General features: G+C 56.9%; 1 protein-coding gene across 5 annotated transcripts; it reads left to right on the forward strand.

Moving 5' to 3' along the window:
- The first annotated feature begins 3,617 nt into the window (after positions 1 to 3,617).
- On the forward strand, positions 3,618 to 25,408 carry MIER2 (MIER family member 2). Of its 5 annotated transcripts, none has more exons than XM_059919053.1 (15): positions 3,618 to 3,649; positions 11,238 to 11,328; positions 12,014 to 12,156; positions 15,168 to 15,293; positions 15,724 to 15,847; positions 16,374 to 16,465; positions 16,738 to 16,807; positions 20,199 to 20,350; positions 20,465 to 20,546; positions 20,638 to 20,732; positions 22,087 to 22,206; positions 22,380 to 22,504; positions 22,588 to 22,721; positions 23,526 to 23,964; positions 24,432 to 25,408. In XM_059919053.1, the coding sequence occupies exons 1-15, from the start codon at positions 3,641 to 3,643 to the stop codon at positions 24,451 to 24,453; spliced, it is 1,824 nt and encodes a 607-aa protein (XP_059775036.1). In that variant the 5' UTR covers positions 3,618 to 3,640; the 3' UTR covers positions 24,454 to 25,408. The 5 variants fall into 5 exon arrangements, with proteins under 5 accessions (XP_059775036.1, XP_059775038.1, XP_059775039.1 ...); XM_059919055.1 differs by having other exon boundaries at positions 22,087 to 22,188; XM_059919056.1 differs by lacking the exon at positions 22,087 to 22,206.
- The last annotated feature ends 1,282 nt before the right edge of the window (positions 25,409 to 26,690 follow it).

Genomic DNA, 26,690 nt, shown 5'->3' on the forward strand with positions numbered 1-26,690 from the left:
CCTCCCAAGGGCCCCACCTCCTAATACCATCACATTGGGGATTATGTTTCCATATACAAATTTTTAGGGTACACAGATATTTAGTCTATAGTAGCCCCTAAATACTTCAGCGTGAATTTTCAAAGAAGAACATTCTTTTACATAACCAGAGAACAGCTACTGATTCCAGTAAACTTAATGTTGATGCAATGCGTTTATTCCGACTACATCTGAATTTCAGTTTTGTCAATTGACCTAATAATTTCCCTCTGCCCAGGGACTTCCCAGCTGGTCCAGTGGGTAAGACTCCATGGTCCCAATGCAGGGGGCCCGGGTTTGATCCCTGGTCGGGGAACTAAGATCCCGCATGCATGCCGCAACTAAGAGTCCGCATGCTGCAACTAAGACCCGGCACAGGCTAAATAAATAAATTAAATAAATAAATATTAAAAAAAATTTCCCTCCGCCCTACTGGAGCCAGCCTCGCATCAGGCATTGTGTTTAGTTGTCACGTCTGGAAGATTTCCACAGATCAGCCTTTTATGGCACTAATATTTCTGAAGAATACTGTCCTTTTCTCCCCCTGTTGATAGAATGTTCCTTATTTCGGGTTTGTGTGAAGCTCCTCAAATACAGACACAGGTTATACATTCCTGTGCATAAGTGATCCTTCCTCTGGGCACCCATCTGCCCCTCACTTGTGGTGTTCATTTTTCTCACCTGGCTGAAAAGTTGCCTCATTTATCCACTCTAATAATAGTCTGTGGGAAGAGACTTTCACTTTTTTATTTTTTATATTTATTTTATTGAAGTATAGTTGATTTAAAATGTTGTTTAATTTCTGCTGTACTGCAAAGTGATTTAGTTATACATATATATACATTCTTTTCATATTCTGTTTCATTATGGTTTATCACAGGATATTGAATATAGTTTCCTATGCTATACAGTAGGACCTTGTTGTTTTCCGTTCTATATATAATAGTTTGCATCTGCTAATCTCAAACTCCCAAACCATCCCTCCCCACCCTCCTCCCCCTTGGCAACCACAAGTCTGTTCTCTATATCTGTGAGTCTGTTTCTGTTTCGTAGAACATTTCGTATTCATTTGTGTCATATTTTAGATTCCACATATAAGTGATATCATACGGTATTTGTCTTCCTCTGTCTGGCTTACTTCACTTAGTGTGAAAATCTCTAGGTCCATCCTTGTTGCTGCAAATGGCATTATTTCATTCCTTTTTATGGCCGAGTAATATTTCCTTATATATATACCACATCTTCTTTATCCATTCATCTGTCAATGGACATTTAGGTTGTTTCCATGTCTTAGCTATTGTGAATAGTGCTGCTACGAACATTTGGGTGCATGTATCTTTTTGAATTATAGTTTTCTTCAGATACACACCTAGGAGTGGGATTGCTGGATCACATGGCAACCCTATTTTTAGTTTTTTGAGGAACCTCCATACTGTTTTCCATAGTGGCTGTACCAATTTTCATTCCCACTGACAGTGTAGGAGGGTTCCCTTTTCTCCACACCCTCTCCAGCATTTGTAATTTGTAGACGTTTTGATGATGGCCATTCTTACCGGTGTGAGGTGGTACCTCATTGTAGTTTTGATTTGCATTTCTCTAATAATTAGCGATGTTGAGCATCTTTTCATGTGCCTGTTCACCGTCTGTATGTCTTCTTTGGAGAAAGGTCTATTTAGGTCTTCTGCCCATTTTTTGATTGGGTTGTCTGTTTTTTTGTTGTTGACTTGTATGAGCTATTTGTATATTTTGGAAATTAAGCCCTCGTTGGCTGCATCATTTGCAAATATTTTCTCCCAGTCTGTAGGTTGCCTTTTCATTTTGTTTATGGTTTCCTTTGCTGTACAAAAGCTTGTAAGTTTGCTTAGGTCCCATTTGTTTATTTTTGCTTTTATTTCTGTTGCCTTGGGAGACTGACCTAAGAAAACATCGGTACGATTTATGTCAGGGAATGTATTGCCTCTGTTCTCTTTTAGGAGTTTTATGGTTTCATGTCTTATATTTAAGTCTTTGAGCCATGTTGAGTTTATTTTTGTGTATGGTGTGAGGGAGTGTTCTAACTTCATTGATATACATGAGGCTGTCCAACTTTCCCAACACCACTTGCTGAAGAGACCTTTTCCCACTGTATATTCCTGCCTCTTTTGTCAAAGATTAATTGACAGTAGGTGTGTGGGTGTATCTCTAGGCTCTGTATTCTGTTCCATTGATTCATGTCTGTTTTTGTGCCACTACTTTTGTGCAGCTTTGTCGTATGGGGAAGAGAGTTTCAGAGACGGATGAACGCATCCCTCTCTTCATCCGAATCGCCCTGCTCCCCCGCATTTCACGGCTATTTGATGATTCTTGTCAAAGCTCCCTCCAAAGAGTCTCCTCTGGTTGCCCCAGGCTGACTCAAGCCCTTTCCCTCGGTTCCTGCCACGTGTGATGATGACACAGAGCCCCACTGTCACTGCATCTGTTGGTGCATCTTCCTGCCTCACTGGAACTCTGGCTGTCCAGCACCCAGTCGAGGGCGGCAGGGCACACTGATTGACTGACTGATTGATTGAGCAAGGACCCTCCGTCACAAGGGCCTGAACTCTCAGTCTGGATGATGTATGCCAAGGTGAGTGGGGGCCCACGACTCATGTGACATGTGACTCGCGCAGAGAGCAGGGCAGGCCTTCTAACAGGGGTTCTCTCTCCTGGCTGGTAGGTTCTCGGAGCGCTGGCATAATGCTTTTACATCAAGCATCGAACACGGTGCACCTCACCTCCTCAGCACCCCGATGACACTGATATCAACAACAGCTTGGAAAGGACTGGGGGTCCTGAGTCCCCCCTCTCCCCCATTCCACTCTTCCCGGTTTGTGCAAGCCAGAAACCTGGGGGCATGCTCTCTGCTTCTGCGCCAGCCACACCCTAGTCCCTGCTCAGGCCTCCTCACTGGCCCCCATGCCCCCTCTGTCTACACCTTCTGCCTGGATGCCCCCAGCTCGTCTCTGTCTAAGATGCGAGACGTGGGGGAATCCTTGTCAGGACCACTTTGTTCACTCTCCCCCTCAGTGCCCAGCGCAGGCCCATCACGTTTCATCCATGAGTTACAACCCATGACAACCACAGTTCCAGAGCCAGCGGCCGGGCAGGCCTCCACCTCCCTTGCCCACCTTGCACTCGGGTTCCAAGCCTCCAATGAGATCCATCATCACTGGTGCAAACGTGCGGAAAGTTCTAGAACCTCTTTGCCCAGGCTTCAGTCCGGGCTCCACCGCTCGCTCATGCCCGGGTGGCCCGTCACTCCTGGGCTCCGTGTCTTTACCTGTAACACGGGGGCACTACAGATTGGAAGGAGGAACGGGGACCAGTGCTTAAGGTGTGCTTATCAGGAATTGGCACTTCCACCACGGCATCGCCACCTCCCAGACGAGGCCAAGGTCCGCGAGACCCCGCAACCCGCGGATCCTGCGCATCCCGCGCCCGCCCGCGCGTCCCCGTCCGCGCACCTACTACGCGCCCGCCCGCCCGCGCCCCGCCCCCGGCCCCGCCCCGGCGCCCCCGCCCGCCCAGGGGCTGCAGCCAATGAGCGCGCGGCCCCGCATCCGGGGATCCCGGCGCGGCCACCGCCTCCCGCGCACACACGGCCATGGCGGAGGTGAGTGAGCGGGCCGGGGGAGCCGGCCCCCGCCCAGGCTTGCGCCCCCGCCGCCCGGCCCGGCCGCGTGGGGGCCCCGGGCGCCGAGACCCCTCCCCGGGGCTCGGGGCCGGGCCGCGGCGCTGCTCCCGTCGGGGCCCGAGGGGCGCTGGGCTCCGTCGGCAGCCGCCCCCGGCCCCCCCTCCCGGCTGCCACATCGCGGGCGGCAGTGCGCATGTGTGGCGTGGGGGGGGCGGGGGCGTGGGGTGGGGAGGGGGCTGCGGGGGCGGGGAAGGGGTGCGCGCCCGAGGTTTCCCGCTCCCCCGCCCGCCGCCCCCGGCGCCCGCCCCGCGTCTGCCAACTTCGCGGAGCACGCTCTCTCTCCGGACCCCGACTCACCAGACCCTCGCCCGCTGGACCCCCGCCCGCTGGCCACCCCCTCCCCCCACGCCAGCGGGGCTCGCCCTGCAGAGTCGCACTCCCTCCGGACCCCAGCCCGCTGACCCCCCCCCCCCCCCCCCGCGGCACTGACCCCAAGGAGTCGCGCTCCCGCCGGACTCCGGGCGGGACTGGAGCTCTGACCTGGGGCCCTCACGGCGCGGATCCGGCCCGCGGGGGGCGTAGGACTGCCTTTATTGGCGGCTTGAAGTTACTTCTCCGAGCTTCCTCTCTCTGTCCGGAAAGCGGGCCCAAGGCCCCTTACCCCAAATCCTTGGGGCCAGATGGATGTTGGGAGTTCAGTGTTTCGGATTTGAGGGTTTGGGGTGTGATGTTTGAGCAAACTCACCTGGGATCGTCGGGATCAAGACACTGAATAGCTTCGTGGCGGGTCAAACCAGGGATGAAAAACTTTCACTTTGAGGGCTTTTTTGAATGTCGGATAAAACAGTGCGAACCTGCTCTCACTTTATAGGGCCCTAGTGAGGATGAAATGAATAATGCACCTATTAGGGACTCAGCAAACGTGACTCTTAGCGCAGACGTTCAGTTTGGGGATGCCAAGAAGGTCCCTGGACTCAGCAAGTGATCCTCATCCAATGGGTGGGGCCGCCCAGGCCCAGAGAGGAGCAGGCACCCACGCGGTGAGGTGCAGCCAGGTCCTGGGATGCTCGGCCTGGTTATGGGGCCACACTGGCTGTTTGTATCTTGGCACAGTGTGGGTGGATGTTGTGGAGGGCGGGACTGGCCATACTCTCCCACCAGTGACCTTCTCAGGGGCAGCGACAGGCCCTGCATTTGCGCCAAAAAGGGTGTGGGCATCTCAGTCCAAGGCCAGACCTCCCCAGCTAGTTCCTGCCTTACGCTGGGTGGCTGGACCCAAAGGGCCCTTCCAGAGTAGTTCTCCTACCTTTCCTACCTTAGAAGATGTTTGGGGAAACAGGCCTCCTGGGTGGTGGCTGGACTTGTGGGACGGAGGCAGAAGCTGGGTCTCCCGATGGCCCAGCAGGGGCACGGCGCTTTGTGTGTGCGTCTGCCCCAGGGGCCAGCTGTTTTGGCCCGGCAGGTAGCTGCGTGTTACAGGTGGATGGGGCAGACTCCCAGCCAGCCCGCCCCGAGCGCTGCGGGGTTTGGCTGTTGACTGTGCCCTGCCCAGTGTCACGGCAGCCGGGTGTCCAGGGTGCTCCTGTTGTCCTGTGTCCAGTTTGGGGTGGTGCCTGTTGAGTGAATTGGGGTTGGTTTCCTAAAAGAAAGTCCGTATGCTTGGCTCAATGGGAGGCGCTTAGGGCCTGGCAGTGAAGGACAGCAGGTGTGCAAATTCCAGTCGTGGTGGGCATGGCCAGCCTCTGCCCAGGAGACCCGTTGCATTTCTGGAGCCTCTTCTGTGTGACCTTGGGTCGGTCACTCTCTCTGAGATGGGGAGGTCTCATGAGATCTTGGATCCGCGCTTGCACAGAGAAGCTGAAACTTGTGCAATCACTGTCTTGAACTGATAAAAATGGCGATTCGTAACCGAGCAGTAAGTGCTTGATCAGGATTAGCTGCCTGATTTTTGTTGTCGCCAAAGTAGCCGTCAGCACCGTGAGAGAAGGCGGGGTGCTTCATATTTTCCTCGAGGATCCCAGCTTACTCTTCGAAAAACCTGAGTCCACCATCTCTGTCTTGTGCTTAAAAGACACGGCCTTTTGTTGTCCTTAGGGGAAAGTGCATCTCCTCCCTGTGACCCTTGGCCCGGTGGCGTGATCTCTGAGGATCTCCCCCTGCACCCTTCTCCACCCCCTGGGCTCCTTCTGTTTCCCTGTGCTGTCTGCAGCCTTGGGGGGACTCTCTGTGTGGTGCCGTCCCGCTGCCCTGGAGGCCTCTGCCTGGAGACGGGCACACACGCCCTCCCTAGTTGTGCAGGCCCCCTACCCCATTTTCTCCCCTCAGTACTGTGCACATCTGCTTGTTTGTTATCTGTATCCCCGACGAGATGGGTGACTCGTCAAGACTGGACAGGCAGAACCTGTTTGTCGATTGACTGCTGTGCACCCAGTGCCTCTTGCCTCCCGGCCCAGAGCGGGTGCTCTGCAGGCGGTCAGACAGGGATGAAGTGCTGGGTGGCCCAGCGGGACCAGGCATCTTTGCTGGGTGTGGGCGGGGTGTGGGGGGGTCTGGTTAACACTGCTGCCTGATGAGTCACCTCGACACTCAGTTCCTCAGAGCAGCCCTCGGTTTTTAATTACCTGTCACGGTTCTGAGGGCTGACTGGTCCCTCATGTGGTTGCGGTTGGTTGGCGGCTGGGCTGAGCCAGCCCCAGTGGAGGGAAGTTTCCTCGCCCACGTGTGGCTGTGATGCCGCCTGCTGGCGTGGCCTCTCCTTGTGGCTTGTGCTTCCTCACAGCATGGGTGGCTGGTGGGAACTAAACTGCATTTCACAGCTTAGTCTTGGGGGTCACGTGGAAGCCCTCCCACCAGAGTCCCAGGCCCAGCCCTCGCACAGGGTGGGGAGGCACGTCGGTGTCCCGTGCCTGGAGGAACGCCTGTGGGTGGCGTGCCTGGGTGCAGCCACCTTGGAGGATGGCCTCCCACACGTCGCTGTGGGTTAGGCTCGGAGGGCTGAGCAGGAACCAGACGCTGCTCTGCTTCTTCCAGCAGTGCCTCCGTCTGAGCACTGGGCCCAGCCTTCCCGCCCTGGGCTTGCTTCTCCACCCCACTCGCCTTTGGGACCAAGTCCGTAGAATGCTGTCTTCCTTCCTTCTTTCCTCCCCCACCCTTTTTTTTTTCCTTCTTTTTCTTTTTTTTTTTTTAAACAAATTTTTTTTTTTTAATTTTTATTTATTTGTTTATTTATTTATGGCTTGTGTTGGGTCTTCGTTTCTGTGCGAGGGCTTTCTCTAGTTGCGGCAAGCGGGGGCCACTCTTCATCGCGGTGCGCGGGCCTCTCACTATCGTGGCCTCTCTTGTTGCGGAGCACACGCTCCAGATGCGCAGGCTCAGTAATTGTGGCTCACGGGCCCAGCTGCTCCGCGGCATGTGGGATCTTCCCAGACCAGGACTCGAACCCATGTCCCCTGCATTGGCAGGCAGATTCTCAACCACTGCGCCACCAGGGAAGCCCCCTTCTTTTTCTTTTTAACCCAGAACGTGCTTAGTCAGCTCCTCATCCGTTTCCTTCTCCCACCTTGGCAAAACAGGGGCCTTAGGCTTGGGCGGGACCATCCAGGGTGCTGTGAACGGCGAATGACTGACTTGACCTCTCTGAGCTTCAAGTCCCTTATTTCTCTTATGAAGAAAATGATTACACAACCTCTTGAGGACCCAGTGAGGAAATCAGTGTGGAAATTCCTACTCAACTTCTTTTTCTAAAATTTGAAAATTTAGTTTCTTAACTATTCTATTTTTTTTTTTTTTTGTAAACAGCCTTACTGAGGTATAATTCATTTACCATACAATTCACTCATTTTAATGTGTGCGATTCAGTGGTTCTTAGTATTTTCATAGAGTTGTGCAGCCATCACCAGTCAATTTTGGAACATTTTCACCAGCCCAAAAGAAACCGTGCACTCATTAGTCATCTCTCCCCCATCCGTCTCCCCAGCCCCTGACAACCAGGAACCGACACTCTGTCTGTGGATTTGGCTGTTATGGACGTTTCCCGTCAATGGAATCACACTCTGTGTGTCCTTCTGTGTCAGGCTTCTCTCAGTGAGCATCGTGTCCTCAAGGTTGTCCACGTTGTAGTGAGTGTCAGTGCTTCTCCCCTTTTCCTGGCTGAGTAATATTCCATCTGATGGCCATTTGGGTTCTTTCCTCCTTTGGCTGTTGTGAATCGTGCTGCTGAGAACACTCGTGAACAGGTCTCAGCGCGGATGAATGTTTTTGTCTGTCTTGGGTGTTTCAGGGAGGAGAGGCTTAACTTTTCCCTCTGCCCCCCTGGGTCCCTGGCTGGGGCCCCATGGCTCAGGCTGATAAGGGCAGCTTTGCAAGAGAGAAACAAGCAGCTTGTTAACCAGGTGGTGTGCCTCATGCGGAAGAACCCGGCGAGGAGTCCCCAGAGGGGTGGTCAGGGCTCAGGAGCGTGTGAACAGCAGGGCGGTCAGTGCAGAGGGAAGGCCTTGACCTCTGGGGGCCGTGCCTTGCGGGCGGAGGGGAGCGGGGCTGGTCAGTAGACTGTGTGTGCTCTGCCTCGGGGCCGGGTCTGCTTTCTCACCTGCCTTCACTGATGGTCACCCTGTGCCAGGGTGGCGTGTTGGGGGGCATCCGGTGACACCCAGGTGTGTTCCCTGTGCTGTCCCATTGCACGTCCCCCCCCCCAAGTGCCCGCATTCCCCCCACACTTGATATCATGTGTCCTCCTGGTCACAGAAGTGGTGTCTGACATGTGCTGATTTGCTGTCCCTAATGCTGAGCTTTGCTTCCACCTGCCGATTGGCCATTTGTGTATCTCTTTGAAGAAATGTCTATTCAGAGACTTTGCCTGTTAGTCTCTTTAGAAAGGGACTGTATGATTTGCAAATATCTTTTACCGGTCTGTGAGTTGTCTTTGCACTTTTATGATGGTGTCCTTTGAGGCACAAAAATTTTTAATTTTGATGAAGTCCAGTTTATCTATTTTTTGTTTTGTTGATTATGCTTTTTGTGTCTTAGCTAAGAAACCATTGCCTGGTAAGAAAGATTTATCGCTATGATTTCTTCTAAGAGTTTTATAGTGTTAGCTCTTATATTTGAGGTCTTTGATCCAGTTTGAGTGAGTTTTTGTGTGTGGTGTGGGATAGGAGTTGAATGTTATTATTTGCGTTTGGATATCCAATTGTCCTAGCACTGTTTGTTGAAAAGACTCTTCATTCTGCATTGAATTTTTCTGTCACCCCTTTAAAAATTTGCTTGACTGTAAATATATGGGTTTGTTTTTGAATTCTCAGTTCTATTAACTTGATCTAAATATCTAGCTTTATGTCACCACCACACTGTTTTGATTACTGTAGCTTTGGAGTACTTTTGAGATTGGGAAGTGTTCTTCCTTTTCAAGATTGTTCTAGCTGTTTGTGGTCCCCTGAGTTTTCATATGATTTTTGGAGTCTGTCAATTTCTACGTAGAAGCCTGGTGGGATTCTGATAGGCATTTTCTTGAATCTGTAGATGAATTGGGGAGTATTGACATCTTAGCAATAGTCTTTTGAGCTATGAATATAGTATGTCTTTCCATTTATGTAGATCTTTAGTTTCTTTCAATGTGTTTTGTACTTTTCAGAGTATTAGTTTTGAATTTCTTTTGCTATATTTATTCCTAAGTATTTTATTCTTTTTGGTGCTATTGGAAATGGAATTGTTTTCCTTATTTTCTTTTTGGATTGTTCATTGCTAGTATATAGGAGTAAAGTTGATTTTTGTAGGTTATCTTGTGTCTTGCAGCCTTGCTGAACTCATTTATTAGTTCTGGTTTCTTTAGTGGATTCTTTTGTATCCTCTGTGTCCCAGGTCATGACTTGCCTTTCCAATTTGGATTCCTTTTATTTTACTTTCCTGCCCCGACTGGTGCCTCCTCCAGGACTACGTTGTGAAGAGACGGTGCCCTGGTTTTGGGGGAGGCGCTAGCCATTCGCCTCAGGGTTGGCAGTAGCTGGGGTTTGGATGGACGCCCTTTTCAGGAAGTTTCCTTGCAGCCTTCATGTGTCGAGTGTTTTCATCATGAAAGGGTGTTGGACTCTGTTAAGTGCTGTCTCTGCATCTGCTGAGATGATTTTGGTGTGGATTTTGTGTTTAGTCTGTCGCTGTGCTGGTTGTGTTGGGTGTCACACCTGTGCTGCGTCCCTGCACTGAGCCTCTCCTCATTGGTGTGCGGTGTTCTCTGTATGTCGTTGAACTCAGTTTGCTTGGGTTTTGTTGAGTTTTGTGTTTCTGTTTGTAAGAGATATTGGTCTAGTTTTCTTGTTCTTAATAAATTTTTGAACATCGTGATAATGGTAGGTTTTTTTTAAGACAATTAAAAAAAAGTTTACTTACTTATTTATTTGGCTGCCCTGGGTCTTTGTTGCGGCATGCGGGATCTTTAGTTGTGGCATGTGAACTCTTAGTTGCGGTGTGTGGGATCTAGTTCCCTGACCAGGGATTGAACCCAGGACCCCTGCGTTGGGAGCATGGAGTCTCAGCTACTGGACCACCAGGGAAGTCCCAGTGGTAGCTGTTATGATGCTTTCATTTGCACTTTTAAAAAATTTGAGGTATAACTTATGTGCTTAAAAATCTACCCATCTAAAGTGTTTAATTCAGTGATTTTTAGTATGTTCACAAAGTTTTGAGACCTTCACTTTTATCTGGCACATTCCATCATCCCAGAAAAACACCTGACCACATCAGCAGTCACCCTACCCCTTCCCCAGCCCCTGACAACCAGGAACCCACTGTCTGTCTGTGGATTTGCCTGTTCTGGATGTTTCCCATCAGTGGAATCACACACTGTGTGTCCTTCTGTGTCTGGCTTCTCTCACTGAGCATCGTGTTCTCAAGGTCTGTCCACGTGGTAGCGAGTGTCAGGGCTTCTCTCGTTTTCAGAGAGAAGTAATATTTTATCATAAGGATGGACACATCTTGTTTATTCATTCACCTGTTGATGGGCATTTGGGTGTTTACACCTTTTGGCTGCGGTAAGTCATGCTTCTGTGAACACGTGTGTACACCTTTTATGGACATATGTTTTTGGTTCTTTTTGGTGTGTACCTAGGAGTAGAATTAATTGCTGGGTCATTTGGTAACTGTTTACTTTTGGAGGAATTGCCAGATTTCTCCATAGCGGCTGTTTGCCTTTTTAAGACAAAGTTTCGGAGGCTGGTCCCTTGTGCAGTGGCTGTGGTGTCAGCACCTGGCTGTGGGGTGTGGCAGCAGGGCTGTGTGTGGGCCTGGGTCACCTGGGCCCCGTGTCCTGGGCTGTGGTCAGCACTCCTGGTGGCCGGCCGTCCCAGGCTCCTTACGGTGCCCGTGGGTGCCGTTCCCGCCGCTGGCCCTAGGCCCTCCCTGCCTGTCTCCGCAGGGACGCTTGGACTCCAGCGCGGCTGCACACCTGGCCCGCCTTGCCCCACCCCCAGCCCTCGGAGGCCTCCTGTTACCTGGTGCCCCATGCCCCCGGGGCTGGCTCTGACCCTCGCCTGCCCTGTCTGGCCGCTGGCCCTAACCCTGCTCGTCTCCTCCGCAGGCCTCCTCGCTAGAGAGGCGGAGCCCTGGCCTGGCCTCTTGCCTCTCTCACAGCCTGTGCCCCGGGGAGCCCGGCTTGCAGACCACAGCAGGTACCTTCCTCCCCGGGGCCCGGGCCTTGGCAGGTGCGAGAGACGGCACACCGGCCCCTGGAGCCCCGGGATGGGGCGTGCGGGCGGGGTGGCCAGGGCTGTCTCCCGTTCTCCAGACCGAGTGCCTCCGTTCTCCAGACCTTCCTGGCCGGCCCGGGCCCAGGCTGGGGGCGGGGGCTGCAGGAGGGGGCGGTGCTGGGCAGGCACTCTCCCTCCCCGGGGCCCTGCGCTTCCCCTGAGCTGGCCGCCTGCCCCTCCTGTCCGCTCCCTGTGGCTCTGCCCCCTCCTGCTGCACTCGGGACCCACGTGCAGGTCCAGCCTGGGCCCTCACTGCTCCCTGGCTGGGGTTGAGTGAGACCTAGCTATTTCCTTTTTTGTTTGTTTCTTCTAAAAATCAACTCATTGAAGACCAGTCATGGAGAGAGAGCAGTGAACATATCCTGGTTCTTTTGGGAAAACCCGAGATCTGGTCACGTCCCCCAGCTGCTGGGCCGAGGCCAGAGGAGGGCTGAGCATCGGTTGGGCTGCTGCGTGCCAACCCCGGCCCGCGTGGACACACGCGCGTGCATACACCCCTGTGGTGGCAGCTGGGCCCCCGAGGCTTTCTCCGCCCTGTGGTCCTCTGCAGAAGCTCGATGGTTGGGACGGTGGCAAGGAGCTCACACGGGCCGCTGTCTCCCCACAGTGGTGTCCATGGGGTCCGCGGACCATCAGTTCCACCTGGCGGAGATCCTGTCTCGGAACTACGGCGTCCGGGAGGAGCATGAGGGGGCCGCGCGGGGCCCGGAGAAGCCGGAGGAGGAGCTAGAGAAGGACTTCGTCTCCCAGGTACCCGGTGGGCGGGGCGTCCAGGGGGCCTCGCAGCTGCTCCGTCAGCTTAGTCTCCGAGCTCCTCGGACTCCATGGTGACCTGTGCCACCGGCCCCCTGTCTGCGCAGGCCGGACCATGCTGGGCACTGAGGTCAAGGGATGGACCAGGCCAGTCCCGCCTTCATGGGGCGCTGGGCTCCAGACGAGCGGGTGGCTGGACATTGAACTCACTGTTCTCAAACTTTTTGGCCCCAGAACCCCCTTTTGTGCTCTTAAAAATTATTGAGGGTCTCAAGGAGCTTTGTTTATATTGGTGATATGACAAACCCATTGTTAATAGAAAGAACACATTTTTAGGAAAATGAAAAATAACTGTTTTCCAGACAAAAAAATTAGGGAGAAGAGTGGACTAGTTTGACATTTTTGTAAATCTCTGTGAACGCTGTCTTTTAAGGCAGACGTTAGTCTGTTGTGATTTGTTCTTTTGGTTAAAGTGTAAATCTAGCCTTATATAGATCTGTTCTTGGAAAAGGGAGGAGTATTTAACAATATTTTCAGATAATTGTGGATATTCTTTGATGCTGCTCCAAAATGCAGCAAGTGGTAGTTTTGTGAAGTGAATTCTATAACCAGATCCAGTAAAGTTTCTGTCCTTGGTGTTAAGATCCATTGGTCTTGACCTTGGAGTGATCTTGACCCGTGTGTGATCTTGTCACCTTCTGCGTGGATGAGATGTTTGGTGAATATTGGTTCCGTGACGTATGAGTCTTGCACATGTCCACAGAGTTCGCCGTATGAAATCTAGAAGGCACACGTTTGTTAATACCACAGACTGTGCTGCTTAAACAATAGAGATTTATTTTCGAGCAGTTTTGGAGGCCAGAAGTCCCAGACCAGGGCCTGGCAGGGCTGTGTCTGGTGGGGGCCTGCTTCCCGGCTGCAGACACTGCTTCTCGCCATGTCCTCTCGGGGAGAGCTAGCTCTCTGGTGTCTCTTCTTATGAGGACACTGATCCTGTTGCATCAGGGCTCCATCCTTGTGGCCTCATTTAACTTCATTTATTTCCATAAAGGCCCCATCTCCAAACACAGTCACATTGGGGCTTCATCATATCAATTTGGGGCGGGGGGACACACAAACATTCAGTCCATTAAATGTCAACACTGATCTCACCAGATGTCTTTTAAGTCCTGGGACTTGAGTGTTGTTTTAAGGAGTAATCATAGGGCATTTATTTAGCTTGGTGCTGTGTATCACTTGGTGCCCATTTGGTCTTATAACCAAAACATGTCTTCTGTTCAAAAAAGAAAAATCAATTTTAAGGAGTTCAGCTTGAATTCAGAACTTCTCAAAAGTAACCAAAAAAAAAAAAACAAAAAACCAGCTGTTCATTAGGTAAATTACCTCAGCTAAGCTTTCTTCAGGGGAGTTCTCTGGAGGTCCAGTGGTTAGGACTCTGCGCTTTCACTGATGTGACCCCAGTTCAATCCCTGATCAGGGAACTGAGATCCCCCAAGGCATACGGCACGGCCAAAAAAAAAAAAAAAAAACTTCTTCAGATATAATTTTTGTAAACTGATTAAGTAAAAGAAAGAACTTAATATCCAAAGTGAAATCAGAAACACCTGCCTTTTATATTCCCTTACCAGCAGGCATTGTGGTTTATGAAGTTCATGCTGTCAGATCCAAGTTTTCCAAAATTGGAATTTTGTGCTTGAAAGCCTTTACGCTGAGTTTTACTCCGTCAAGAAGCGCAGTCAGTGGTCTCCCTCGTCTGCCCAGTGCCTGGCGGGAGGCGGGAGGCGGGAGTTGTCCGCCAGCCCTGAGCTCCAGGGTGCTGTCTCCATTACCTCCCCTTTCCTCCCACAGAAGATCAAAACGACACCCGCTCAGGGTGAGCTTTCATAAAATCCGTAGTGTCACACAGGAATTGCAGGGTATTCTTCAGTGAGACGGGCATCTCTTGAAGCCCTTAGTGAGCACGCGTTGACGCTCACGCACTTTGGTGCCCCTGCCCTGACCTCAGAGGCTGCCCCAGCCGCCCCCGTGCTGCTCCCTCAGGTCGCTTCCCGGGGAGCCACTGTGTCAGCTCCCACCCCACCCACAGGTGCACAGTTAGAAACTGGGAGAGGCACAGTGAGTGATCCCCACTGGCGGTGCTGTGAGAATAAAAGAGAGCCTGGTCAGGGAAACCCGAGGAAGGGCTGGGGGTCGGCGGGGAGGTCTTCCGCGGGGATCCGAAGCCCCCCAGGCAGGACTTGACAGCGAGAGAACGAGAGGGCGTGTCCAGGAGTCTGGAAGCCGACTGTGACCCTCAGGGGTCAGGACGCAGCATGGCCAGCGGCACTGGCCTCGAGCAGGCGAGCTTTGCAGAAACAGGATTGGAAAGCAGTACCAGAGTGGAAGGTAGTGGTAGTTTTTGTCTCTTCCTTCCTGGTAATTAAGGGTCTTATTTCTGTCTCTTGTCATATCGCGGTGGCTCCAAGTGTCAGCAGTGTTAGGCCGTGGGGCCCTCGAGCGTCCTCTTGTTCGTTGTTGGTGCGGCGAGGGTAAGCTGCCTCTCTGTTACGTTGATGAGGCGTCCATCTCTTTACTTAGCATACTGAGGGTTTTAAAAAATCAGGAGTGATGTTGGTTTGACCAGATGCCTTTTTTACGTTTATTAAAGGGCCATGTTTTTCCCCTTCTGGTTTATTGGTGTCCCGTGTGGTGACAGTTGATTTCCAGACACTGGGTGTCCTTGCGGTGCTTGAGTGGAGCTTGCACTGGCCTGGGCGGGCAGCTGGAGGTGGACGGGAGCCCGCCCGGCTCCGCCCTTCGCGGCCAGGGGCGTTGGGCAGACAGAGGCTGCCTCTGGGCTCAGGCATCTCATCAGTGCCCTCCTGGGGCCGTGAGGGGCCCTTAGACGAGGGGCTGGGCCTGCGGTTTGGCTGGGGTGAGTCCCTGTGACTAGTCGTGGGGCTGACGGGTTCAGGGGGTGGGGGAGCAGAGCCCCAGAGCAGCCCTGCCGACAGAGCCCTGCCCCCCAGAGCAGCGACATGCCCCTTGACGAGCTGCTGGCCCTCTATGGCTACGAGGCCTCGGACCCCATCTCGGAGCGCCAGAGCGAGGGCAGCGACGCCGCAGCCAACCTCCCGGACATGACCCTGGACAAGGTGAGGGGGCGGTTTTGGGGGTGGGCAGGAAGGCCCTGGACAGGCAGAAGCGCGGCTTATAGCCTGGCAGTGCGGGTGTAGCTAGTGCTGCTGGCTGTGGCCACACACCCAGGGTCAGGGTGGCCGCAGGGACGGCTCTGGGAGGGAGAGACGCTCCGGGTCGCGAGCAGGTCGTGGCCTGGCCAGGAGGGAGGGGCTCTGACTGTCCTCAGCCTCGGGTGGAGGCCGTGTCCCTCCCCGACTCGGTGGCCCTGGCTGGCCCACCCTCGTGCCAGTGCTTCGTCCGCGGAGCAGGGAGAGCAGCCCCGTGGGAGCCCTGCGTGCCTGGAGGGAGGCTCGTCCGCGTTGGCACCGTTACTGCCGTTCGGGTTAGGGTTGTTTGAGATTGTGAAGACGAACTGCAAAACGTTCTCTACTTTCTTGTTAAAAGGAACAAATAGCGAAGGATTTGCTTTCAGGGGAAGAAGAGGAAGAAACACAGTCCTCAGCCGATGACCTCACCCCATCTGTGACCTCCCATGAGGCCTCTGACCTTTTCCCTAATCAGAGTGGACGTAGGTGTCCCACCCGCTCCTACCCCTGGGCTGGCGGGGCAAGGAGGGGCCCTGGGCCGCTGGGGGCACAGACATCGGGACCCCTGGGGGTGCCCTGCTCTTGTTTGAGCCCCTGTAGGGACCCGTCTCCCCTGCCCTGCCCCGCCAGTGAGCTGAGGCTGGTGACCTTGGTTTATGTGAGGAGGGAACCTGTTGGTTCCTGTGGCTGAAAGTCTGTTAGATCCAGCGTCCTCGGACCATGCACCCCTCACTCCTTGTGCGTCTCTGTGGCCTGAGCAGCAGCAGCGTGAGGTGCTGGGGGTCTGGGCCCCTGGTTTACGACTGCAGCAGAGGGCGGCCTCCTGAGTCCCCGCTTCTGTGCCCATCACACCCCATCACCTGGCCAGGGCCTGGACCCAGCCGCTTCTCAGGAGGGGCACACGTGGGGGTCAGGTGGATGGAGAGTGGGGTGGAGGCCCCGGGGTCTGCTGGCTGGGGGGCCGCGCGGGGCCGAGGAGGTGCCTCACCTGCTCCTCTTTTCCCAAAGCCCGCTTCCTGCCTGATGCAGACAAGGAGCCTGGCTCCTCCAGCTCATCAGACACCGAGGAGGACCCGCTTCCTGCCAACAAGTGTAAGAAGGTGCGCGGCCCTGACCCTGCGGTGGCGCCCTCAGCGCGGCCTCTGCTGGGCTGGGACTCGACTGCGAGTGAGTGCCGTAGCCCCGAGGCCCCCCCCGCCCCCGCCCCAGGAACGGCTGCACTGGACACAGTCACACGCACAGCTGGCCTCTGCCTCCCCCCTCACACCTCGGGCCAGGCGGCCTGGCTCTGGGCGGCAGCCTGCAGCCCCCATCAGCACCGCGCGCCTGGGCCTCCGTCTGCCCTGACTCTCCTGGGCCTTTGCCTTTGCAGGAGATCATGGTTGGGCCTCAGTTCCAAGCCGACCTCAGCAAGCTGCACTCGAACCGCCAGGGTGAGAAGAGTAAGTGGGCCTGGGAGGTGGGGGGACAGGGAGCCGGAGAAACGCCAACCCCACTCCTCCAGGAGAGACTTGCGGGTCCAGCCAGAGCCAGTTCCCAGGTCCTCGGAGCGAGCCTGAGGGTCCTGGCCCAGGTCCGGTGGCCACCTCCCCGGGGCAGCTGAGCCTGCAGGACACTCTGGGAAGGGGCCATCCCTCCCCGCTGGCTGGTCCTGGGCCCTGTGGGCCACCCTGCCCCCCCTCCCCGTCCCCACCCCCAGGGCTGCTGCGCTTGTTCTCCTGGGTGTGTGGGCTCTTCCCACGTCACCCACGCGTCAGTCCCTCACCTCGTCCAGGGCTCGTCCCACATGCCCTCAGAGACGTGTGTCTTTCTGCGTTCCGCCTGGCCCCGTTCTTCAGGGCGCTCACCACCCTGGACTTGTTGTCTGTCTGTCTCTCGATCCCACTGGCGTGAGTGTGCGTCGCGTACGCTACGGTGTTGGGTTCCCTCGTGTGCACGCGCCGCGTTGGCTCACCCTCCTGCTGGTCAGTGTTCACAGTGGTTTGCCGTGTGGTTGTCTTTGTGGACACACACACTTGTTCCTGGGGCGTCATCAGTAGGCACCGAGCGAGGCCCCCGCCAGCAGTGTGGGAGTTCCAGTTGCTCTATGTCCTCGTCAGGGCTTGGTGTGGCCTGCCTTGTTGACGGGTGTGGAGTTGTGCCCTGTTGTGGCTTTAATTTGCAATTACTGGCTGCTTGGTATCTCTTGCGAGGTGCCTGCTGAGGCCTTTCCCCTTTTAAATTGGGTTGCCTTTCTCCTGTGACTTGGGGGGGTCCTTTCTGCGTGGATGCACATCCTTGGTTGGCTGTGTGCACACGGCAGATGTTTTCTCCCAGTCTGTGGTGTCTGGTTTCAGTGAAATCCAGCTTATCTTTATTTTAACCACAGTGTGTTTGTATGCTGTCTAGGGAGTCTGCAGGTCTTGAAGATACGCTCTTTTATTTAATTTAATTTTAATGTGTGGTTGGAGGTATGGGTCAGGGCTGACCCCCCCACTCCAGCCCTGCATATGGAAAAGTCCATTCTTTCCCCACTGAATTGCAGTGTTGCCTTTATCAGAAATCGTGTCCGTAATGTATATCTGCCTTTTGGGGCTTCTCTTCTGTTGTCCTCTTGTCTAACCCTGGGTCCTTACCACTCTCTTAATTATTGCAGCTTTGAAGTTAGTCTGAGATGGTGCAAACCCTCCAACTTTGTAACTTTTATTTGTATGTCCATATAAGTTTTCAAATTAGCTTGTCATTTGTCTCAAAAATGCCTGCTAGGATTTTGATTATGGTTGCATTGGCTCTTTATTAATTTGGGGAGATTGATACATTAACGATATTGACACTTCCAGTTCACAAACATAGCTTACTCCTCTGCTTAGGTCTTCTTTATTTTCAGCAGTTTTAGAGTTTTCAGTGTAGCAGTCTTGTGAAATGCAGAAATGCAGTTTATTATTTTAAGTAATCTTGTACACAGTGACTTGGCTAAATTCACTTACTAATTTTATTACCTTGTAGATTCTTTTGCACTTTTAGACATATACAGTCATATCATTTGTGTATGATAACTTTACTTCTTTCTTTGTGATCTTTTTATGTTTTATTTCTTTTTCTTGCATTACTGCACTGACTCCTTTTTTTCTTAAATTTATTTATTTATTTATTTATTTTTGGCTGTGTTGGGTCCTCAGTGCTGTGTGCGGGCTCTCTCTAGTCGCGGTGAGCGGGGGCTACTCTTCGTTGCGGTGCACAGGCTTCTCATTGTGGTGGCTTCTCTTCTTGTGGAGCATGGGCTCTAGGTGCGCGGGCTTCAGTAGTTGTGGCATGCGGGCTCAGTAGTTGTGGCCCATGGGCTCTAGAGCGCAGGCTCAGTAGTTGTGGCGCACGGCCTTAGTTGCTCCGTGGCATGTGGGATCTTCCCGGACCAGGGCTCGAACCAGTGTCCCCTGCATTGGCAGGTGGGTTCTTAACCACTGCTTTGCCATTATCTCTTCAAAATTGGTCCTATGCTTTGTCCTCTTCCTCCGTGACTCAGTTATACATGTCTTAGGTTGCTTGACCATCTTACACATGTCCCACACTATGTTCTCTTTAAGCTTCAGTTTGTTTTTTTTGAATGAAATTCTTTCCGATTTCACTAATCATGTCTTCTGCGGCTGTTGAAGCTGCACAGTGGGTGCATAATTCACGCACTGCATTTTCCAGCCCTAGAATGTCCGTGTGATTCTTTTGAATTGATTTCAGTTCTCTGCTGAAATTCTCCAGCTTTCCATTCATTTTGTCCTTTTCCCTAAGTCATTAATCATAGTTATACTGAAGTCCTGTCTGCTAGCTCTGATGTCCAGCTGTTTATGGAGTTACGTGTTGTCACGTGGTTTTCCTCTCACCTTCACGCCATAGGTAGACACACGGCGATGGTGGCAGGTGTCGCTTTTTCTCTAGAGAGGGGCTGGGACTCGGGGTTGACTTTGCAGATGGAGAGAGGTGGCCGCAGGTCTACAGGGGCGCCAGCCCCAGAGTCGCTGGTTCCCCCGCAAGAGCGAGCCCAGCATGGAGCTGGTTCCACTCTTCAGCCACTGCACTGGGTGTTTGGCTTGTGTGTGTTTTTTAGTTTTTGGCCCCTGTGGTTCTTCCCTGGGTAATCGAGAGATGCTGACACTGGGGTCTCCCCGGGCCTGGCCCTGAACTCTCCCTTCTGCCTCTTCCCCGCCACGTCCTTCCCCCCGCTGGAGGCTGTCCCCCCGCCCCCCACCCCCCAAAGCAGACTGCAGCCAGAGTCCCTTTCCTATCCTTCCTTAATGCATCTGCCCCCCTCCCCCGCCAGGGCAGGACCTCTACTGCCCTCTCCTCCCCTCCCTCCTCTCCCGGGAGGTCTGCTCTCACGTGGCTCGTGTGATGCTGAGGCGGCGGTTATGGGGACTGAGGCAGCCGTGGGCGCTCTTGCCCGAGCGAGGCCGCTGGCACCCAGGTCTCCCCACTGTGCTTGATCGAGTCTGGGCTCTTCTCGCTGCTCCCTTGGGCCTCTGCCTTTCCCCTCCCTGAGCTCGTCCTGCAGCCCCTCCTCACGGGCCACGCTCAGAAGTCCCCCTTCCAGCCTGGGCTAGTTGCTGTCCCCTCTGGGACGCTGGCCTTGATAACTGGCTGCTCAGGGCCCACTGACCTCCCACCCTTTCCTGCCTTCCCGCCACCTCGAGCACCCAGGTGCCCGGAGCTGGCCCTGTGAGACGCGGAGGTGGAGGCCCAGGCCCCCGATGGGCCCTTGTCCTCCAGAGGGGCCGAGTTGGCCTGCTGGTGATGCTTTCGGGGAGGCGGTCAGAGGAGGTGCAGACTGCGTGCCGGCACGTGAACTTGCCCCCTCCTGCACAGTCTATGAGAATGAAGACCAGCTGCTCTGGGACCCCAACATCCTTCCTGAGAGGGAGGTGGAGGAGTTCCTGTACCGGGCGGTGAAGCGGCGGTGGCACGAGGTGGCTGAGTCTCAGCTCCCGGAGGGAGAGGCAGTGAAAGACAGCGAGCAGGTGGGCGGCCCTGGGAGTGGAGCAGCCGTGGGGCGGGGGCCAGCGTGGCTGTGTGATTGTGACGAACTCAAGGGGAACCACTTGTCCTGGGCAATGGTGGCTCCCCTCCCCCAGGCACTGTATGAGCTGGTGAAATGCAACTTCAATGCCGAGGAGGCCCTGCGGAGGCTGCGGTTCAACGTGAAGGTGATCCGAGGTGAGCGCAGCCCCAGCCCCGGCCCCCCCTCCGCCTCCCCCCCGCCGTGGACCACGCTGACCAAGCCCCCCCACCGCTCCAACCTTCGCAGATGGGCTGTGCGCCTGGAGCGAGGAGGAGCGCCGCAACTTCGAGCACGGCTTCCGTGTGCACGGCAAGAACTTCCACCTGATCCAGGCCAACAAGGTGAGGCCCTGCCCGCCCGCCGCGCCCCCGGCCCGCTGGGGCTGCTCTGGGGCTGGAGGGCTTGGGAGCCGGCACGGTGGTTGTCCACCCGCAGCGGGGGGTCAGAACGAACCCCCAGGCTTGTGGTGGGCTCCCCGGCTCATCTTCCTCTAGTTCCCCCATCCCCCGGAAAGGTTCCGATCTGGGGAAGGGTCTCGTGCCCACTGCCAGTCCCCCAGCGCTGACCCCCGCCTGGATCCCCTCCATCACCCCCTTGTCGTGGGCACTGAGGGTCTCCATGTTCACTCCATCCAGGGACACACACTCTCCCACCATTGCACCAAATAGGCATGACCGAAGTGGCTGCTAATGCCGGGTCCCCATGCCCTTCTCCACATCCATGTCCCCCCCCGCTCCTCCCCCCCCCATCCTCCCCAGGTCAGTGTCCCTAACACCAGGCCTGGGTCACTGGTCTCCCCACACCCTGCTTGGGTGCTCCCTGCCTGTGGCTCCCTTGTAACGACTCCCACGCTGACCTCTGTCACTGCCCTGGCCCTCTCCCCCCAGAGAGGTCTGCCTGGCCAGGCGCCTGTGGCTCGTCTGGGAACCTGACTGTCCCTCTGCGCTGTCGCAGTGGCTCCCACTCCTGCCCCTCGCCCCTGTCTTGTCTTGCTCCCCTGGGGCCAGCAGCCCTGGCCATTCCCACTCCCCACAGGGATGCGGCAGGTGGAGAAGCAGGGCCTGGCCGGTACCGGGCTCACGCTTGGGGTCTGGGCATCTTCCCTGGGAGGTTGGAGTGGGTGAGGGGCCCTCGCGGGGCTGCTGTAGGACAGGGATGGTGCCCCCCTGACCGAGCCCAGCGCGCCCAGGCAGCACTTGGTCCTCTGGGACCGGTGCCCGCGGCTCCCGCCGCGCCTGTCCCATAGCGGAGGCCGCTTCTGCCCCAGAACCCCCTGGGCTGCTGCCTTTGTGTCCTGACCTGCTGTCTGCCGCACGCCCCCCACCCAGCTTAGGGCTCGTGGCCTCTCTCCCACTGGAGTCTCAGGTCTGCCGTGAAGCTGGCCCCGGGGAGGCTTGTTGCACGAGGGGGTTTCGGTGAGAAGATCAGGCAGTCCTTGGGTGCCCCTGCGCCTGCTTGTCTCAGCCCTCCCCGGGCACAGGCGTTGGGTCCCGCGGTGGTGGGGTTGTCAGCTGCGGGCGCAGCCCTGGCCTTGCTGCAGGTGATCCTCCGAGATGGGAAGATGCCCCGATCGCTCACCCTGGACACGAGCCCGCGGGGCCACCCTGGCCTTCCAGGGTGCAGGCCTTGGCTTTTCGTGCTACGTTGTAAACATGCCCTCAAGTTGGCTCACGCACCCGGCGTGCCCTTGTGCAGATGGCTCTCCCTGGAGCACCAGTGACGCCCACGCTCAGCGAGAAGTGGGCTTGCTCCGCATGCTCTCTGGGCCGGGGTTGTCCGACCCCCTCCGCCGGGCCTGTGAGGAACAGAGCACACGTGGGTGCGGCCGTCCTCGGGGCGTCTGGGGCGAGGGAGGCGGACGGTGGGCCTGGAGCTGAGGCCGGGCACGGAGCGGGAGCCACGAGATGGGGTGCTGAGCTAAGGGCACGGGGCGGTGGGGAGCAGGCTGGGAAGGGGCTGGGGGCCAAGCTGACCGGCACCGCCCGCAGGTGCGCACACGGTCTGTGGGCGAGTGCGTGGAGTATTACTACCTGTGGAAGAAGTCTGAGCGCTACGACTACTTCTCCCAGCAGACGCGGCTGGGCCGCCGGAAGTACGGCCCGTCGGGAACCACGTACGTGCCGGGTGCCCGCGGGGCAGTGGGGGAGGTGCCCTGGCCCGAGGCAGCCCCTGCCCTCACCTTTCCTCTCCCTGCAGGGACGCGGACCAGGACCTGGACGGCGGTGACCCCGATGGCCCTGGCCGCCCCCGCTCCTCGCCGCCCCTGCCTCTGCCCGCCACTGCCGACGGCCCGGGCCCTGAGCGGGACGCCCTGGCCCGGATGCGCACCGGTGAGTGGGGGGTGGCCCCTTCTCTCGGGGGGCACTTCTCCCAGGCAGCCCGACCTGGGCTGGTGGACACGGAGGAGCGAGTGGCATTTGGGGGCCAATGTCCCTTCACCCCCACGTGGTCTCACAGAATGTCACACACGAGTCATCCTTGGGACTTGGCTCTCCACATGGGGGTAACTTGTGCGGCCTGGGCCCCAAGTGGGGCTCCTCTGCAGTCCCAGGTGGCAGCCCAGGGGGTGTTGCGCCCCCTTTGGCGTCCGGACCCAGGGCCGTGCGGGAGCAGGACAGAGCCCAGGTGGCGACTGCAGTTTCTGAAGGGGACCTCAGGGGACAAGGATGCTGCTTTGTGGGGCTGCTGGATGCTGGGGCTTCCCTTGTCCTGGTTCCAGGGTCCAGTTGGGTCTGTGGTTTGCCCGGAGGGTTGTCCGCGTGCCTGGCCCCACGGCCGTGTGCAGAAGCTCCCCGAGTCCATGTCCCCCTCACTTTGTGAACGTGCTGCGTCCTGTCCTGCCCTAAAAGATGGGGGTCACGACCTTCCCAGGCAGGGCCCTTAGTCTCAGTGCGCTCTTCTGGTGTGACAGGGCATTTCTGCATCCCTGTGTGTCTTACGTGTTTGTGTGAGAGCATTTTGTGAGGAGGGGTCCTTGGCTTTGCTGGACCCGGCAGGTTGGAGCCCCGCACCGGGCACAGCCTGAGGTGACCGTGGCTTTTGGGCGAGCGGGCCGTACCAGGTTGCCCTTGACCCGGTGGAGCTGGGCATGGGTGTTGTCGGGGCCTGGCCACAGCCGTGTTCTCCCCCCACAGAGCCCCTGAGTGTGGGCAGCAGCACGTCTGGGAGTCTCGGCGAGCCCGGGGAGGCCCCCGATGGTCCCCCGTCCTCGGAGCCAGGGCCCTGTTCGTTCCAGCCACTGGACGTAGACGCGCCCTCGGCCGTGCCCTTGCCTCGGCGGCCCCCAGCCCTGGCTGAGCCGGCCTTCTACTCCCCCACCACGGCTGCTCCAGAGCCCGGTGCCAGCCCAAGGCTGGCTGTGGACTTGGCCCTGCCCGGGGCCCTCCCCGAGGAGCTGCCCCTCATCTCCAGCCACGTGGATATGGACGGAGAGCCCGAGGAGGCCGTGGCCCCCGCACAGGTGGCTTTGTCGGTTGCCGAGTTTGGACTCATCGGCATCGGGGATGTGAATCCCTTCCTGGCCACCCACCCCGCGTGCCCGGCCCCTGGGCTGCACTCGGAGCCCCTGTCACAGTGAGTGCGGCCCCTCCCCGCCCCACCCCCAGATGCTGTACCCCAGCCTCAGGCCAAGCTGAGGCCAGCGGGAGGGGTTGCCCCCAGGGCCCGAGGATGGCGTGGCCCCACGGAGCAGGCTAGTGGTTTCTTTAGCTTTATTCTCTGTTTTTTATTTGGCTCATTTAGCTTCCTGGCTAGGTAATACATTCATGTGGCTCAAAATCCAAGAAGGTACAAACGGGGCCAGTGCCAGGTTCCTCCCGGCCCTGCCGAGCTGCCAGCCCTCCCCAGGCGGCCGCCGAGGACAGTGCTGCCTCGGTAGGGGGAGGCCAGGCGGCTGTGCGGGCTGTGGGGGCGGCGGCGTCTCTTGGCGAGGCGGGGGCGGGGCCACGGTCCAGCCCGCGTCCCGCCCACGCCCCGCCCACGCCGGGCCTCTTGCTCTGGGGTTGCACTGACCTCCTGTCTCTCCCTCTCTCACCCTGCAGCTGTAACGTGATGACCTGTTGATCCCTGGCCACAGGCGGGCGTGTGTGGCCCAGATTGGACTTGGGGCCGCCGTGAGGCCTGCCTGTCAGTCTTCCTGACCCTCCCCTCCTCGCGGGCCTCCGGTAGCTCCTCTGCTCGGAGCACGTCAAGGACCGGGCTGAGCGGTGGCCCCTCCCCACGCCACACACGCACCAGCACCGCTCTCTGGCTCCAGCCTCTGCGCCCACCACAGGAGCGGTCGGGCGGCTGGGCGCTGAGTGCTGGCCCATCCCGCCAGCAGAGGCGAGGAAGGCGTCCCGGCCCCGCCAGGGACGTGGGGAGGTGGGGCCGCACGCCGCCCCTACCAGCAGCCTCCGCCGGCAGCCTCGGCACTCTGCTCGCCCGTCTCCCTGCGCCTGGCCGGACTGCGGGCTGCCCCCGCCCAGGGCTCAGGGGGCAGCTGCTACTCGGTGCCAAACCCTGTGGGGCACAGAGCCATATACCTCGATGTCGGCCCGCCCCGCCCTGACGTCCACCCGCTCTCTCCACTTCAGGAAAAGCCGCACTTTATGCCCCCACCCCGCCCCCACCCCGGGGCCCCCGTCAGCTTCGGGCGTGGGTCTGAGGACGCAGAACTCACAGCCCCTTGGTACCGAGGCCTTTCGCCTGCCGCACTGAGGGGCCCGGCTCCAGCCCGTTTCCCTGACCCCCTAGGTCGTGTTTCTGTTGAGGCTTTCCAGCAAGACGGCTTGGGGTCCTGGGCCATCTCCTCTCCAGCCTCCTCGTTTTATTTATATTTCTGTTTACAAATCGGAGTGGGGTCCTCCAGGGGCAGGGCAGCGCTCCCGGCCCCGGTGTCACCAAGGGGGGCTTTGGCTCGAGCCCGTCCACAGGGCCGGACTCGACCTTCCCTCGGACCACCAAGGACCGCACTGTGAAGTGACAACTGCCTTGACCCCCTTGCTGTTTTATTTATTAAACTTGATTTGAAGCCCCGTGGGTGCCTCGTGGTGGGTCAGGCGGGTGGGACGCAAGGAGGTGCTGGTCCCTCGGTGGACCCCGTGCTGGGCCCCATCCAGGGACCTGGGGGCACGGGGGTTGTGGGGGAGCGTGCTCTGTGTCTCAGTGATGGTGTGAGGGAGGTGGCCGGGCAAGTGGAGGTGACTTTCAAGCTGGACCCTGACGGGGACAGGCCTGCCTGTGAGCGCACGTGAGGGCGAGGCTGGGGCCTCACACGTGCGGGGCAGGGGCCCGAAGACTGGTGGGGCGGAGACGGCAGCCCCTGTGGAGACTGTGCACGGGCTGGGGTGAGGGCCGCCTGGACTGGGAGGGAGGCCGAGTGGAGGAGGAGGCTCCGGGGCCAGTCGTGCTGGGTGTGTGGAGTCGGGGCTCAGTCCCAGCAGAGCTGGCTGTGTCAGCGTGGGAGCCCGGGGCGTTTGGATGGGACGGGAGGGATTGGAATGGTTGTGACGGAGTTTTCTGTGTTCACGCTTTCAGTGCTTCAGAGGTGGCGTTTGCTATCCTCTGGTTTCCTCCTCTCTCAGTAAGTGGCCTCTCCAGGCCGGCTTCTTGCCCCGCTCAGTGTGTTTAAGGTTCCTCCGTGGCTGTTCGTGGCTTCGTTGTTCACTTACTTCTTCGTGCTGAGTAACTGTGTGTTTTCTGGAACGGACTGTGGCGTTGCTCCGCTCGCCTGCCCGAGGGCGCCTCGGTGTCCCCGGTGTGGTGGCGGTAGACACAGCGCCCGTAAGCCCCTCGTGTGCAGGTGTGTGTTTGGTGAACACCCAGGGGCTGGACCGCGCGGCGGTTCCCCTGTGCTTTTGTGGGAACCTCCAGGGTGGCTGCCCGTCCGTGCGCCCCTGCCTGAGGCTGGCCGGCCCCGCAGCGCTTGGGGCTGCCGGGACCGTCCCAACAGGCGCTTCCCACGGCCCCCAAAGGCAGGCTCACCCTCCTGCGGCGGGAGGTGAGTCTGCGCAGTGTGCTCTTCGCGCTGGTTGGCTGAAAATGTCCGTACCCCTCCTTGGTTTTTCAAGCACTACTTTTCTTTTCAACTTGGTAGAAGATTCTAGGTTTCCTTTTTTTCTTTCGGCATTTTTAAGATGTTCCATTTATTCCTGGGTTCTCTTGTTTCTGACGAGAAATTTGGCATTTTCACTTGTGTTCCCGAAGTACGATGTCTTTTTTTTCCTACCGTGATTTTCTCTGTATGTTTGGATGTGTTGCGCCTGGTGTTTCCTACATGGAGCTCCTTGGACCTGAGGGTTGATGCCTTTCATCGCTGG

This window comes from Balaenoptera ricei, chromosome 3, assembly GCF_028023285.1.
Source record: "Balaenoptera ricei isolate mBalRic1 chromosome 3, mBalRic1.hap2, whole genome shotgun sequence".
NCBI lineage: Eukaryota > Metazoa > Chordata > Mammalia > Artiodactyla > Balaenopteridae > Balaenoptera > Balaenoptera ricei.

Bases quoted from the DNA above. Each gene is read 5' to 3' on its own strand.
- MIER2 (XM_059919053.1), top strand. The intron at 22,207-22,379 runs GTGGGTGCGGCC...CACCGCCCGCAG, and splicing joins CTGTGAGGAACAGAGCACAC to GTGCGCACACGGTCTGTGGG. The intron at 22,722-23,525 runs GTGAGTGGGGGG...CTCCCCCCACAG, and splicing joins CCTGGCCCGGATGCGCACCG to AGCCCCTGAGTGTGGGCAGC.